The sequence below is a fragment of the Neurospora tetrasperma genome (genome assembly GCF_000213175.1).
Source record: "Neurospora tetrasperma FGSC 2508 unplaced genomic scaffold NEUTE1scaffold_1, whole genome shotgun sequence".
NCBI classification, from domain to species: Eukaryota; Fungi; Ascomycota; class Sordariomycetes; order Sordariales; family Sordariaceae; genus Neurospora; species Neurospora tetrasperma.
In genome coordinates, this window is record NW_009799099.1 from 3,073,247 (window position 1) to 3,087,219 (window position 13,973).

Consider the following 13,973-nt stretch of genomic DNA (forward strand, 5'->3'; position numbering starts at 1 on the left):
AGCTCGGCCTGCTATTCTTGAGCATCGGAAACGATGTAAAAAGAGAAATCGAAAGAGAATAAGAGGACGCAGAAGTCGTCTAATCTTGCTTCACCCCGAAAAGTCCGTTGTTGGTGGTACCGGTGGTGCCTGTGTTGCCGGTAGCCGTCGTGCCCTCGAGTTTCTTAGCCGACGCTTGGGCGAAGAGCGACTTCGGCTTGACCCTGTTGTTAGGCAGAAAGCCAGGCGTTAGCATAACTGGGCAGGTATATTGTGACGGTATGATTATTATTATCATCATCACCATCATGGGGGAAGTAGCTTGGTATAACATACTTTCCAGCCTGCTTGCTGCGAAAGGCGCTGAGCTTGGCGGTGCAGGGGCTCATGATGTTGTCCGACGGAGAGACGTACTTGGTGTGGCTTTGTAGATGAACCGTATTAGCTACTTAGAAGACTATACTAGTAAGGTACGTGGTAACAGGGTGAGGGGGGGTGGTACTGGGGAAGTTGCATACTCAATCTCCATCTTGTTTTGCAAGACCTGGCGGTGGTATTCCAAGGCCTTCATCGAGTCCGACTTGTTGATAGGTGCTGATGTGTCGGTCGCCTTGTTGTCTGCTGAGGGAGCGGCAAACAAGGTGGGTTTTTGTTCGGGCGTCATATCCATGGGCTCGCCGGACATAGCAGTATCCATTGCCATGTTGGCGTCTTTGGGAAACAGGACGGTGTTAGAAGACATCTTGATCGCAGAAGTGGTGATCGTGATTTGGGTGTTATGGCAGACGAGTGGGGGTTGTGTGCGAGACCGTGGTGGTTACGTGGAAGAATTCAAGGATGGGCACTGCGTTCCAGTGTTTTTGGAAAGTGAAGAGAGGCTGAAATTCCGAAGGGATCTGGTTTTCTTCAGTTCGAAGGCTGGGCGCAAAGGTTTTGGGAGTGAATCAGATGCGACTCTCGAAGTCAAAGTTGATGCGCGGGGCAAGTCCAAGATCGGCAAAACAGTGGGCGGTTTGATAATGCCAAGGTCCGGAAAAGGTTCGTTTGTTGGATTTAGGGTATAGCTGGCTTGAAAGATCGTGCGGAAGGAAGGGGAGAATCTAATGACGAGTAAAGGATTGAGTAGTTGCCATGTGGAATGCCAGTAATGATAGTCGTCGTGTCGGTGGTAAAAATTGTTGACAGACTGCCTGTTTGGGCGACAGCGACCGGGCAACGGGCTCGTTCATTCCACCTTGATGACCCTCCCTTGCTGTTTGGACCCACAAGACATCATCACTGATCGCTCCCGTCCGACGCAGGAACGTGGCCCCTGCGTCTGGGCCTGCTGTGTTGTCTCGCTCCTCGGAGAATTTTGGGATGTTGTCAACAGAACAAGGAAGTGGACAATGATCAAATTCCGAGCAAAACTGAGAAACCAAACACTGGACGGTAATACTATATCTCGCCTCAATGGGACCCGAGGCCCTGTATGGGTTTTCAACGGGTCACCTGCATCACAGAGCCAGCAACGACTCCATCATATTCCAGCATACACGCAGGGTTGTCAGAAAGTCTATGGATGATACATAACTCAGATTTATATTGGAACGCTGTAACAATTGATCAACAGGACTGCACAACTCAAAGCTTGGAGTGCTTGATGTTTGACCCAATCTCAGTGCGCTTGGCGCCATACTTCTTCCTCAACTCCTCTGCCTTGGCCTTCTGGGCATTGATTTTGTCCGTCACGGCCTTACCGCGTTTGTTCTCGTTGCGACCCATTTGTTGCAGATGGACCTCATCCGGACCATCAGCCAGTCTTAGAGTTCTGATCTGAGCCCACATATTAGCCAAGGGAGTATCCTGGCTGACACCCGCACCACCAAAGCTCTGGACAGCGCGGTCGATGACAGTCAAGGCCGTCTGTGGAACAAGGACCTTGGCCTGGGCGATTTCCGTGAGCGCCGCTTTGGGACCTTGCTCGTCCATCTTAATGGCGGCGTTGAGCACGACGAGGCGCGCGGCATCGATATCAATGCGAGACTTGGCGACCCATTCCAGGATGACGCCGTGTTCCCGCAGCTGCTTTCCAAAGGGCGTCTTCTTGGGGTCGTTGATGCGCATGAGCATCCACTCCAAGGCCCTCTCAGCGGCACCGATCGTGCGCATGGCGTGATGAATGCGACCGGGACCCAGACGACCCTGGATGATCTCAAAGCCTCGGCCCTCGCCAAGAACGAGGTTGGCTGCTGGCACGCGAACATTGTAGAAGGTGATGTGGCCGTGGCCGTGAGGAGCATCGTCATAGCCATAAACGGAAAGCATGCGCTCGATGGTGATGCCCTTGGTGTCGGATGGAACGATAATGACGGACTGTTGCCTGTAGGGATCCTTGTTGTTGGGGTCACTCTTGCCCATGACAATGTAGACCTTGCAGCGAGGGTCACCGGCGCCGCTTGACCACCACTTCTGGCCGTTAAGAACGTAGTGATCGCCGTCCTTGGTGATCTTCATCTCGATGTTCCGGGCGTCCGAAGAAGCCACCTGAGGCTCAGTCATCAAGAAGGCAGAGCGGATCTTGCCGTCCATAAGCGGCTTCAGCCATTTGGCCTTTTGCTCCTCGTTACCGTACTTGGCCAGAACCTCCATGTTGCCAGTGTCGGGAGCAGCGCAATTGACGGCCTCGGATGCAACGCGGGACTTGCCCAACCACTCAGCCATCAATCCATACTCGAGGTTGGTGAAGCCAGGGGATTCCTTATAATGACCCTTGGGGAGAAACATGTTCCACAGGCCCAAGGACTTTGCCTTGGCCTTGAGATCCTCGAGGATCTGGGGGTGGGCCTCCCATCTTGCGTCTCCAACGCCGATTTGGGCTTCATAGACCGTATCGGCACTTGTGACAGGCCGGTGTTAGACAGGTATGATGTCGAACAGAAACCGGATCCATGCAGATGATGCTTACGGGATGCAGTCCTCCTCCACGAAGCGAGCAACGACGTCCAGCGTCTTCTTGGCTCGCTCACTAACACGATTGCGAACCTACAGGCAGAAGATGAATGTTCAGTAATTGGAGTGGGTGAGATGCAGCGTGTAACGGATAGCTTACAGCGATGGGAATCTGGGTAGACATGATGATGTTTGGATTGGGCGGTGATGTCAATCAACAACAAATGAAGCAAAGAAGACAGGTGGTTCGTGATGGAGAAGAAAGGATCATGAATCATTCACAGCTGCCAGCATTGAGGAGGGAACCAGAGTAAAAGCGGACGATTCATGGGAATGTCGTTCGATTTTACTAAAGCTGGTCTTCCTCCCGCCGGGGAGAGACGATCTACCCCGGATTAAGGAGCCAGCCCATCCATGCCGATGCCGAGGCACAATGTCTCCCGCCGGCAGTCAATTGGAGTCAATTGCTTGGGGGCTGTGGAGAGCGCCTGGGCGCCAGGGTGTTCCCGCACTCAGACACCTGTGCAGTCTTGGCGGATGTGTGCGAATGCACACACACACGACTTTTTGGCAAAACGGACCATCGATAAGATTTCATTTGCTTATATTTCTATTAAACGAAGAGATGAAAGAAAACGGACTCAAGATATGGAATCAGCGTACTTAAGACTATTAAGATAATAGTCTTTTCTATAGGATAGTTGAATTTCTTCATCTTCGTCTTTCGTTTCGATGGTCCGTTTTGCCAAAAAGTCGTGTGTGTGTGCATTCGCACACATCCGCCAAGACTGCACAGGTGTTTGAGTGTGGGAATGACCGAACGGCGGGCTGAGGAAGCGGGCACTGCGGGGAAGGCCCGCCAAGCAACTTGATCATCGAACCACAACAGTGAGAGTTTCAGTTCCGAGACTCTGTATCTCACGACAGAAGACCCAGGCTGAGTAAATCAATTACATAGTGTGCTGTTCGACGTTGTCCGGCCAGATCCGAAGACTGGTAGCATTGTGAAAGTTCGTTGTCGATGCAGATCCTGAAGGTTGTATTCCCAATGTCGATGCCACCGTCCTGTCATAATCGGGTACTCACAACCTCTGGCAATGAACCGTTTTACAATACTCGGCGTGTTCGAATTGTGTAAAGTAAAGCTAGAGAAGAGATATTTCCACTTAAGCTCCCGTCTATAATCGGAACTTCTCAGGAGTTTGTGTACCCCAAGAGGAATGAATTCAAGGGAATTGGATTGGAGGGACTAGTTTAGGGTAGGGGTAATCACTCCCGTAAAAACTCCACTATCAGTGTACAGTCTGATACTGGTTTGTTTGTCAGCTCAAGACTTTGTGGCAACTTTCCTGGGCGTTTTTAAATCTAACTAATGCGTAGTCTTACCAGGGAAGTGACATTTTGGATGTTGAATATATTGTCTGAATTCTTGTCAATGTCTTTACCATCCGTACTCTGCCAGTTTGATTTGTCCTTCTAAGCTTTGGGACTATTTAGGATAGATTTCGTCTAGAGTACACTACCTGGAATACCTAGTGTGTCAAGCTAACAAACCAACACCAAAACAGTTGTGATGTTCCATATTTGCTCATGTTTCAATCTGTTTTCTGTTTTGAACAGTAGCATGCCTTGTGGAGAAGCCGTGATTTCCACATTGGGGGTTGTCAGTATCACAGTACTTTGTATCCTTGGTCAACATGTATGGAAATCGAATTTCGTTTGCTCGCAGTCATCTGCCCATTGCGTTCCACTCATATGATTAATATCGTACAGCGTACCTTGGTGCCTAGCAACTGGTCACGATACCCACAAGAAGCATGAGGTTTACGAATCCTATGTGCGTTACGGTTGAGACTGAGGTCGTCATCGTATTCGCTACCACAGGGAGGTAAACCAACGACGGCAACCTTGGAACAAGGCAGAAAGGTAGCAAAAGCTGTCAACAGTATCCTAGCTAGGTTCCTGCCACATAAAGGTAGTAAAGCTGGGTTGCTGAATACGCAGTGTTCGCGGTCTCAGGCGAACCCCGTGTACAAAAGCTAATCAACGTCATTGGGAGGAGTCATTCAGACGGGATACAAGCGGATCCATTTGGCGCCGCGAAGGTTGTTGGGGTTGGACCCAACGAGGGGATTCAAAGCCATGGGACCTCCCTGTTCCGCATGTCGCCTCCACTGACAGCGGCGTTGCGCTAGCGCTGCTAGTGTAGTGTTCACAACACCAATGAAATCTGTTGCCTGGAAGAGCCCGAGAAACGTTGAAACTGGAGAAAGGGGATCATGATGTTCAACGTCGGCCGTCATATCGTCATTCTGCCAGAAACGCTCAAGTTAGACATGGAAACAGATGAAATAGGCATCCACTTACACAGTATGGAGATACTAACCCAATTGCCCTTGCTACCTTCAGTGTACTATGTAGGTAGCCATTCTGCGTCCAACCACCACTGAAAGACTAGGTAGGAACGTGATGAAGTGCGAATCACAAGGAGGCACGGTAGGTCAGGCACCATAGAACAAGAACTGGAAAACATGACATCAGGGCACAAGGGGTTCGGGCATCAGACAAAAGAGCTATCCATCTGAATGATGGAAGACTTTACTGCGTAGGGCTGGAGGTGTATCAATGGTGGATACCCCGTCTTCGTCTCTGGAAGTCAGTATGTCGATGATTGTTTGCCTGCTGCATGGAATATTCCATGGGAAATCTCCATTTTGCTCATGTAAAGGAAGAAAGCGAGCTGCCTGGAGACGGGAATCAGATGTTAGGTTGTCTCGAATTTTTTAGTGTACTTGCTCTTAGGTGATGTCGGGTTCCGGAACATCGTCATTGCCCCGCGCAGCCGATCCTCAGCCGCGTGATCCATGCGCACAACCTTTAGTGTAGGTAGACTAATTGTCCGCTTAATGTCGATCTGTTTAGGCCTATTCCAGCAATGATTACGCTTCTCTAGCGCATCCAGCGCTAGAACAGAGCCACAACCACGCACCCCGTCATTCGTCAGGGGCTAGGCCGTCCGTCATGCGAATCTTCCCCGAATATCTTTGGAACATTTCCACTGGGACAGGAACCAAACCAGACAACCCCTCCTCAAGGTATGTTTACCCCCACCATGCGTTCTACGATATTTCCAGGCGCAGCAGGCTTCTTGAGGCTTGGTTTTATCAACGCGCCGGTTTGATAGTAGACGTCCTTTTCCAAGCATCACCGGGCCTCAGGGCATGCCCTTACGCAAGCCGAATGTGCAGATATGATCTAACAAGTACCTTTACGTACAGTCCGACGACGCAGTCCAGGAATCCAGGACCCCGAACGAAGAAAGCGGGGGCCCTATAGACATCCGATAACCAAGCGTACCTTTTACCTTATCTCTCGACCTTCCATCTTATTTTTCGCAATCCATCCCGCTTCCCCAGACTTTTCCCGTCGGTCTGTCCGTGCCCATTGACGTCGTCATAAGCCTGCCCTCGTCCGAACCTCGACGTCCGCCGTTCGCCGTCTGCGTACCACGACCTTGCCCTATCACCGAACCCTACATATGCGCAATCATCTCGGTCTAAATATATAGTCACTACCTCGAACTGCCCTGCGAACCAGAGCTAAAGCCACCGTAGGGTCTAGACCACCAGAACAACCTCTACTTTTACGCAATACTCAACAGTGCACAACAGCCCCATACCCGTACACAACACCGAGCGATCAGAGACCGACAAACAACGAGACGAACCTGATATCACATCAGGCGCGTACCTTGGCGTGCCTAGCGTCTCGTCAGGGACTTCAGCAGACCTTAAACAGGGCTGGAACAGCTTCGACCGTCACTGCCCATCAGGGCTCTCTCGACCTCCTGACGCTCGGTTATTACATCGCCCAGCGCCCAATTACCGGCCTCCTGACTTTCTCTGGTTCCCGGATCATGAAATAGCACAATTTCAGAAATCATCGCCTATTTTGACCGCCTGATTTTGCACAATCACTCAGCTTTGATCATTTAACCTCGTTGTCTAGGATCCATCATGGAGAAACTGAAGGGCACCAAAACCACCTCTTTGGTGCCCAAAAAGTTTCGAAGTGTACGTGAAAAAAATGACCTTCATCGGAGGAACAAATCTACAGAGCCAGGCCCAAAAGTTCGTTGTCGTTCATTTTCCTCAGCTGTCCGTCTTCCGCATCTGACTTTGTACAGAGCCGACCCTTGAGTGACATGGCATGGCTTTCCATATTCCGGCCCGAGTCCGTCAAGCAGGCACTACGAGAAAAAGGAGAGGTAGAAAAGGAGGCTTCAAAGGTATGTGTATGATTTGCCGGGGCTGCTTTGAGGCAGGTTACTGATGTGACAACGATACATTACAGATTGCCGAAATCACCAGGCAGTTAGAAGAGCTTAACTACACCGAAATCTCAGAACAAGTAGTCCGATTCTCACTCAACTCTAAATTTGCCAACGGCGATATCGACAAAGCGATCGAACTTATCCGACTCCAGCAAAAAGCCTTTGCTGGGATCATACAACCATACAACCCCAAAATTAGCATGCAAGGCGCAGAAAACCGGGGGAACGTCACCTGCTACCTCGATGCCTTGTTGTTTGCCATGTTTGCCAAGCTTTCAGCCTTTGAATGCATGTTGAAGAACGATCCGGCAGACGAGAACCATGGGAGGCTAGCAGCACTACTTAGGTTATGGGTCAACATGCTCAGGAGTGGGATGTTGATACACACGGATATGGTATGTGGGAATGGCGATGGATGTGGCTCCATAAACTAATCGTGTTTTTCCAGACCCAGCTCATCCAAGAATCCTTGGCGGCCTGTGGATGGGAGGAGGCCCAGGAACTCGAACAACAAGACACATCAGAAGCATTCGCCTTCATCACTGAGACCTTGCAATTGCCGCTCCTAGCTCTCCAAGTCGATCTCTTTCACCAAGGTAAAAATGACGAAGACGATCACAAAGTTGTCCACGAGCGACTACTCAACCTCGCCGTTCCCCCGGATCCTGATGGGAAGGGTATCAAGTTGGAAGACTGCCTTGAAGAATATTTTAACAACAAGGTCGACGTTTTCCGAGATAGCGTGGAGGAAAAGAAGGGGGATGACGAAAGGGGCCCTCTCCCACGCGAAACTGAACGGCTCTTAAGCGAGGATGAAGATGGTCAAGCGAGCGACCAAGGCGACAATAGCCCAAATCTGCAGCGAAGATGGACATCACAGGATTCGACGACACGCACTCCAGTCTCAATGCTTGATATCACTTCGGCAAGACCCGAGCTACCAGCCGCGCCTCGACACCGCTCTACTAGTATTATACAGCGCATCGTGGTGGAGGACAGAAAGCCCCCACTGGATGCAGAGAACAAAACTCTGCTCCAGAAGGCCAAAAGGACAAGCTCGACTGTAGTCAAGGCCGTGACAATACCTGCCTGGCAGTTCTTCAGGTTAATTCGTGAGTGTGACCCTCCTGAATGGAAGTCTCATGGAATTTGATTGGTCAACTGACAAGTCCAATGTAGCATGGCATGCAACTGCTGCTTCTAACGGTGAACCAAGCAACGATGTCGAGGTTGCACGGCATTTTAACCAACGACCGGTGGTCGGCATTTGCTTGAAACGGTATACCATGACAGAAACCGGCTTTCCGATTCGACAGAATACTCTCATCGATATCCCTGACTCCATGCGGCTGCCGCACTTCATGATGCCAGACGATGATGAAAAGCAGTCCAATGGGTTAAGTCAAGAGTACAAACTCGTGCTTCAATCGGTTGTCTGCCACCGCGGCGACTCTCTTCACAGCGGGCATTACGTTGCATTTGCTCGTGTGGCACCGAAACTTCTCACAGACAATCGCCGATATGAACATGACCCGCCGCCAGATTACGAGGAGGCACAATGGGTCAAGTTCGACGACTTGGATTTGGACAATCGAGTGTCCTATGTCGACGATATTAGAGACTCTCTCAGACAAGAGATGCCCTACTTGCTGTTTTACCAGATCGTCCCGATGGTGGACGTCACCACAGCCTCTACTGATGGGTCTGTTGGCGAGCCACCCTCCTACAACGAGTCGACCACCGTGGTTACCGGTGTACCAGGGACGCCAAGAAGCATGGAACCCCTTCCGGAGCGGCCAGGCGGGATGTCAAGGTCGATTAGTGGTTACTTTGACTCCGCGTCAGCCCTCGTACACAACGGTGGCGGTCCCAACATTCGCTTTAGTACAGAGCTTGAACGGCCCGCGCGTCTCAGTCTTGACGAGGATCCATATGGAACAGGAAGCGCAGGGCGTTTGCGGGCAGGTAGATCCAGACGCGGCAGTCTTGCCATTTCCGATACCACGACAACAACAGCCATCACTCCTAGTGATGTGGGCGCACCATCAATCCAACCTTCTACACCACCGGAGGAGAGTACCTCAACGAGACTCGGCCGGGCAGCAGCGAAGTTCAAGAGCAAATCCCGACCCTCCAGCCAGGCTGGCGACACCCGCATTAGTCTTACCATCACGCGATGGGGCCTGACGCGGCCCAGTAGGGACGCGCTCAACAAGGATGCCAACAGTGGCGCTGGCAACTCATCGGAAGGGGGCAGTGATGAGCAGCAACAGGAGGTCAAGGAGGTTGAGGATGTGAGTGATAAGGACCAGAAAGAGAAGAGCAAGGATAAGGAAGGCCATCACCACCTACACCACTATCGGAAGTCTAAGAAGGAGAAGGGTAGGGATAAGGATGATACGAAGGAGAAGAGCAAGGATAAGGAGGGCAAGAAGGAGAAGGGAGATAAGTTGGGTAAGAGTAAGGAGACAGGGAAGGATGGCGTCCCTGATCGGGAGTGCGCTGTCATGTAAGGACTTTTCAGCACTCGGGTTTAATGCTTTCTTTGTCTTTCTCTGGGCGGGAGGGAATGGACGGATAGGATGGGAAGGTGCATTCTCCGGGGCTGGCTGGGTTTGGCTGCTTAAAGCATTTCCGCGTTGGGACTGTCGTCTCTTCGTTACATCATGGCATGGCGTTGGTGTATCAGCTACGAGATCATGTTTCTCAGCTTTACTTGATTCTTCGAGGCATAGAAAAGCGAAGAAGAAAAAACCGGGAGGCTACTAGTAGATCTTGCACAGGTATGCTAAGAAGCAAGTTAGTTTTCCCGCGCCTGTCTGTGTTGCGGTCTCCCGTTGTTTTATATGCGTGTCTTGTTGGTTTTGCCAGGAGCATGAAACGATTATGGTACTTAACCGTGAATTGTAATCAGCGTGTCCTATCGTGTCTTAATGTGGAACCGTAACGGTAGGTGTTCTCATAGTCGCCGTTCACATATGTCGAGATTGATAACTTAAGAAACACTACTACACTATCTGAGTTTTTCCATGTGGACTCCATTCGCACACCCACAACTGTGCTATCCAAGAAGCATCCGCTGAGCAGGATTGAAATTCAAAAGAAAAAGACAAAATCAGTGCTGCCTAGACATTGATTGCCACGTGCTGTACCTATCTATCTATCTATGTTTTTCCAAGGGAGGAAGGAGGTGGTAGGCTGAAGGAACAAACTAAAAAAAAAAGCGAAAAAAAAGGATGGGATTGCCAGGAATCGAACCTGGGTCCTCTCGGATCGTTGTATGATCGAATCGAACCACAACGAGAAGTACTGACCACTATACTACAATCCCGCTTCGTTGAAATTTGGGTCAGCGTCTACTACTATATGTGGAGCATCCGTGGTTAGGGAAATTCATTTTGGTGGTTCGGCAACGATGCTACTTGATGGAGTAGGATGGTGAGAATGCTGGTGATTTGGATTGATACTAGATAGGTTTACTGCGATGCAATGGAAGAACAACAAATCGAAATGTCGTGCTCATGTGTTTTGTCTATTGCGTAATGACATGCCGCAGGTGATGTGTCATATTGTTTATCGAGCGAGGTAAGCATCGTCGTGAAATGATCGCTTCGCGAAAGTCTGTGTTATCATTCCTCCCCGTTGTTTCCAAACCCCACTTAGAAATTCATACCCGTTCACTGTTGACATGGCTGGATAGATGTATGTGTAATACCACCTAGAACGAAACACAACTGCAACAAGAAGTATGCTTCAGCCGCTGTTCAGCATGCCTCAGCCGCTTTTCAGCATGAAAGAAGACCTCGCTATTTCATCACATCTCAATATCGTCCGTAAACCTTCTTCATATTCATGACACAAACGTACTGCCCGTCCCCAAAGTTTTAGCCAACCTCGAGAATGCGCAGACCTAGAAACAATGCACACGCCCTTCCCTGATTGACCTGTCTATAATACACAAAAAAGTCTTCTCCCCTCATGTTTGCTCTCCCAAGGGAAAAACCATAGATAAAAGCGCCGGGTGATGAGATGCATAGCGCGAGAGGAAGTTTCTTTTTTAAAGTGGAAAATGTGGTGAGAGATGTCTATCGTTCCGTAAAACTCGTATGCAAAGACCCAAGTCATGTGGGATCATTGCGATGGGGAGGTTCGCAACGTCCGACTTTCGATTTTCCCCACGGCAACTCGCCGTGACCAGCTTGTACTAGATGATGTGATAAGAATGTGGTCAAAAGCAGAAATGGCGTTGGTAGTGAGGGACGGTGAAAAGCTATGACCCTCACCCTTTCTGTTCCTTGGTACAAGGTGGGCATCGTGTGTGATTAGATTACGTTGTCAACACAATGAGTAGAGTGCAAGGGTGGAGCGGAAACCAAATGCTGGCCCAATCGACCAGTGTTCTTCATCCCCGATATACATATTCCAGTTTAAAAGGGGATGTTGAGGGACTGGGCACCCTCTTGCTGCTCCTGGAGATCGACATCAGATGCCTCAATGGAGACGGACATGCCGAGCTTGGCTTGTTGCTTGAAGGGGGTTAGCAGAAGCGTACATAGAAGAGGCTATGTGACTTACAGTGACGTGGTCAACATCAGCAGCAAAGGTCAGAGTAACGGGGGCGGCACCAAGACGCTTCTCGAGCAAGCAGCTGAGCTTGCCCTTGGAGTCGATCTGAGCCCTGAAGGTGGACATTCTGAAGTCGTACTTGGCACCAAAGGTGGTGATGCCTTCCTTGGTAAGACCACCCATCATGCTCTGAGAGGGAGCAACAGATAGGGTCATGTCAACACCAGCCTGGACCCTATCCGTCAGCTTCTTCCAGAAGGAAGTGTTGAGAGCACCCTGAGCCTGGAGCTGAGCGCTAGCAACCCAGTCACCGGCCTTGTAGCGGGCAAAGTAGGAGATAGCGGTGTCGGGGCCCTGAGTGAGACCCTGACGTTGCCAGACGGCCTGGAGACCGAGGCCGAGTCTGGGAGTGACGGCCTGGAGGTAGTCGCCGACAAAAATACCGGTGAGACCGCCGTCAAGGAAAGAGGGGTTGATGGCCTTGATGGAGGCACTGAAGTCGTCGCCAAGGTGTTCATGCTCAAACTGGGCCATATCCTGGCCGCCACCAATCGAGAACTGCGTCTTGGTGATGGTCCTATCGCCCCATCTGTAGTTGAATCTTGTCGAGAGAGCGCCCTCGTTGTCCAGGTTACCCTGAGCGAAGATCTGTTGATGCGGATTAAAAGCTGGTCTTTCTAGTCCCGGGTATACTTTAAGCGCATACCTGGTTGGTTCCGTAGAGAGCAGCAAAGGCATAAGGGTTCAACCTCTCACCCATGGCAAACTGGTGGGAAACTTGGAAGCTTGGGTTATAGGTCAGCGTTTGTTCAAAGAAGATTTGCCAGAACCATAGCTGCTCAAAACCACAGGATCAAATGCGCAAAGCGGACAATGTTCCTACTTGGCAACGCGGTGCCTGCATAGATCCTTAGCCCACAATTAGAATAAACCAACGTACAGAGGGGCGAGGCTGAAAGCCTTGGTGACGTCGGCGCGGAGGCCAGAGAACATGTAGTTGGTGAGGAGAGTATCGCGTTGGACCTCTGTCAAGGCATTGTCAGCAATGATTGCCCATTACTCCAACAAAGAGCCGGCCAGTGCAGCGTCGTGGAGTGCCGCAGTATAACGCTATGTTGTTTCCGCGCACTCCCCGCCGACGGCGCCGGGGATCTTCGAAGGCTGGATGTGTATGGTGGCAGCAACGCACCGCGGGCGATGGTCTCGATCGTGCCGGGGTTGGAAAGACCGAACTGTTTCCTCCTTTCCTGGAAGGCGTTGAAGGCATCGGAAAGGCTCGAATAAATGGCATTGTCGCGCAGCATCGCCAAAGGCGACTCGGTGGAAAACGAAGCCATGATTGTAACGGTCGCAGTAGACAAGGACGACGAGACGTTGTTGGTGGGAATCGAGGACGCAACGGATGGTGTCGTTCAACTGCAGTGGTGTTGCGTGGGGACGAAAGGGTTGCGAATGGGTGGTGGACGCGAGTTTGTCGCCAGTTGACGGTCCCGGAGCCTGGTTGGTTGAATGCCGCTTTGGATGGGGAGAGAGCTGTCCGACGATATGAAAATATCCGTTCCGATCAAGCTTGTCATAGACCCGCGCCCGGGACAGGAACTTCAAGCTGGGCCAAAAATTTCACGGTGTTAGGGACACACTAGTGTAGCCCCGGCTCGGCTGTTGGCTCCTGCGCGGCCTTGCGGCGGCTGCGGAGACTGGTGCACTGGGGCACTTGGCCTGTGCTTCCCTCAACAGTCGCATGTACCAACTACCAAGACTAATCACCCACACCCCTAACCCCGGTCGGGCGGTGAGGATGGGGAACTCGGGATGACGACAGGTACGTAGGCAGATTGGGGGAAACGAGAAAGGCACAGAAACCGAGAAATTCTGGCCGCATTTAAACTTTCTTGGATCTGGATCGCAGGCTCTGCGCTGCCGGTGACACGAACCATTCCGTCCACGTTGCGACGACCCTTAAAGAGCTTGTAGTAGCATACCGCTTTGATTCCCTTTGCATCTCAAGTCTGTTTAGGTAGGTTTCCGATGATGGAGAACCTGGTTATTATCTTTTGGTGGGGTAGGTGTTGCCTCATGTCTCCCGCATGCAGTGTACCTCTACAGACCCTACCATACAAAGTGCAATGCCCCCAAATGCCTCCACCTGTGGAGCATGGATGAC

The 13,973-nt window shown here is 51.0% G+C and overlaps 6 protein-coding genes across 6 annotated transcripts; 3 read left to right on the plus strand and 3 right to left on the minus strand.

Annotated features, from left to right (window-relative positions):
* Positions 1-79: 79 nt before the first annotated feature.
* Positions 80-721, minus strand: NEUTE1DRAFT_98056 (uncharacterized protein; the record flags this gene model as incomplete). Its single annotated transcript, XM_009849775.1, has 3 exons — positions 80-203; positions 316-402; positions 498-721. 3 exons carry the CDS (start codon positions 719-721, stop codon positions 80-82), a joined length of 435 nt encoding a protein of 144 aa, XP_009848077.1.
* Positions 722-764: 43 nt separating this feature from the next.
* NEUTE1DRAFT_93809 (uncharacterized protein) lies at positions 765-1,043 on the plus strand (the record flags this gene model as incomplete). The annotated part of the gene is made up of 1 exon (XM_009849776.1): positions 765-1,043. A coding segment is annotated over one exon (279 nt), but the record flags the coding sequence as incomplete, so codon positions are not given.
* Positions 1,044-1,507: 464 nt separating this feature from the next.
* NEUTE1DRAFT_127677 (uncharacterized protein) lies at positions 1,508-3,197 on the minus strand (the record flags this gene model as incomplete). The annotated part of the gene is made up of 3 exons (XM_009849777.1): positions 1,508-2,857; positions 2,927-3,003; positions 3,071-3,197. The coding sequence occupies 3 exons, from the start codon at positions 3,092-3,094 to the stop codon at positions 1,603-1,605; spliced, it is 1,356 nt and encodes a 451-aa protein (XP_009848079.1).
* A 1,995-nt stretch (positions 3,198-5,192) lies between these two features.
* On the plus strand, positions 5,193-6,326 carry NEUTE1DRAFT_127678 (uncharacterized protein; the record flags this gene model as incomplete). Its single annotated transcript, XM_009849778.1, has 5 exons — positions 5,193-5,327; positions 5,373-5,406; positions 5,520-5,569; positions 5,833-6,005; positions 6,045-6,326. The coding sequence occupies 5 exons, from the start codon at positions 5,193-5,195 to the stop codon at positions 6,244-6,246; spliced, it is 594 nt and encodes a 197-aa protein (XP_009848080.1).
* Positions 6,327-6,926: 600 nt separating this feature from the next.
* Positions 6,927-10,055, plus strand: NEUTE1DRAFT_127679 (uncharacterized protein; the record flags this gene model as incomplete). Its single annotated transcript, XM_009849779.1, has 5 exons — positions 6,927-6,983; positions 7,097-7,198; positions 7,264-7,638; positions 7,692-8,355; positions 8,423-10,055. The coding sequence occupies 5 exons, from the start codon at positions 6,927-6,929 to the stop codon at positions 9,754-9,756; spliced, it is 2,532 nt and encodes an 843-aa protein (XP_009848081.1).
* Positions 10,056-11,071: 1,016 nt separating this feature from the next.
* On the minus strand, positions 11,072-13,234 carry NEUTE1DRAFT_57808 (mitochondrial import receptor subunit tom-40; the record flags this gene model as incomplete). The annotated part of the gene is made up of 5 exons (XM_009849014.1): positions 11,072-11,769; positions 11,819-12,457; positions 12,516-12,594; positions 12,750-12,834; positions 12,999-13,234. 5 exons carry the CDS (start codon positions 13,144-13,146, stop codon positions 11,671-11,673), a joined length of 1,050 nt encoding a protein of 349 aa, XP_009847316.1.
* Between the last annotated feature and the right edge of the window lie 739 nt (positions 13,235-13,973).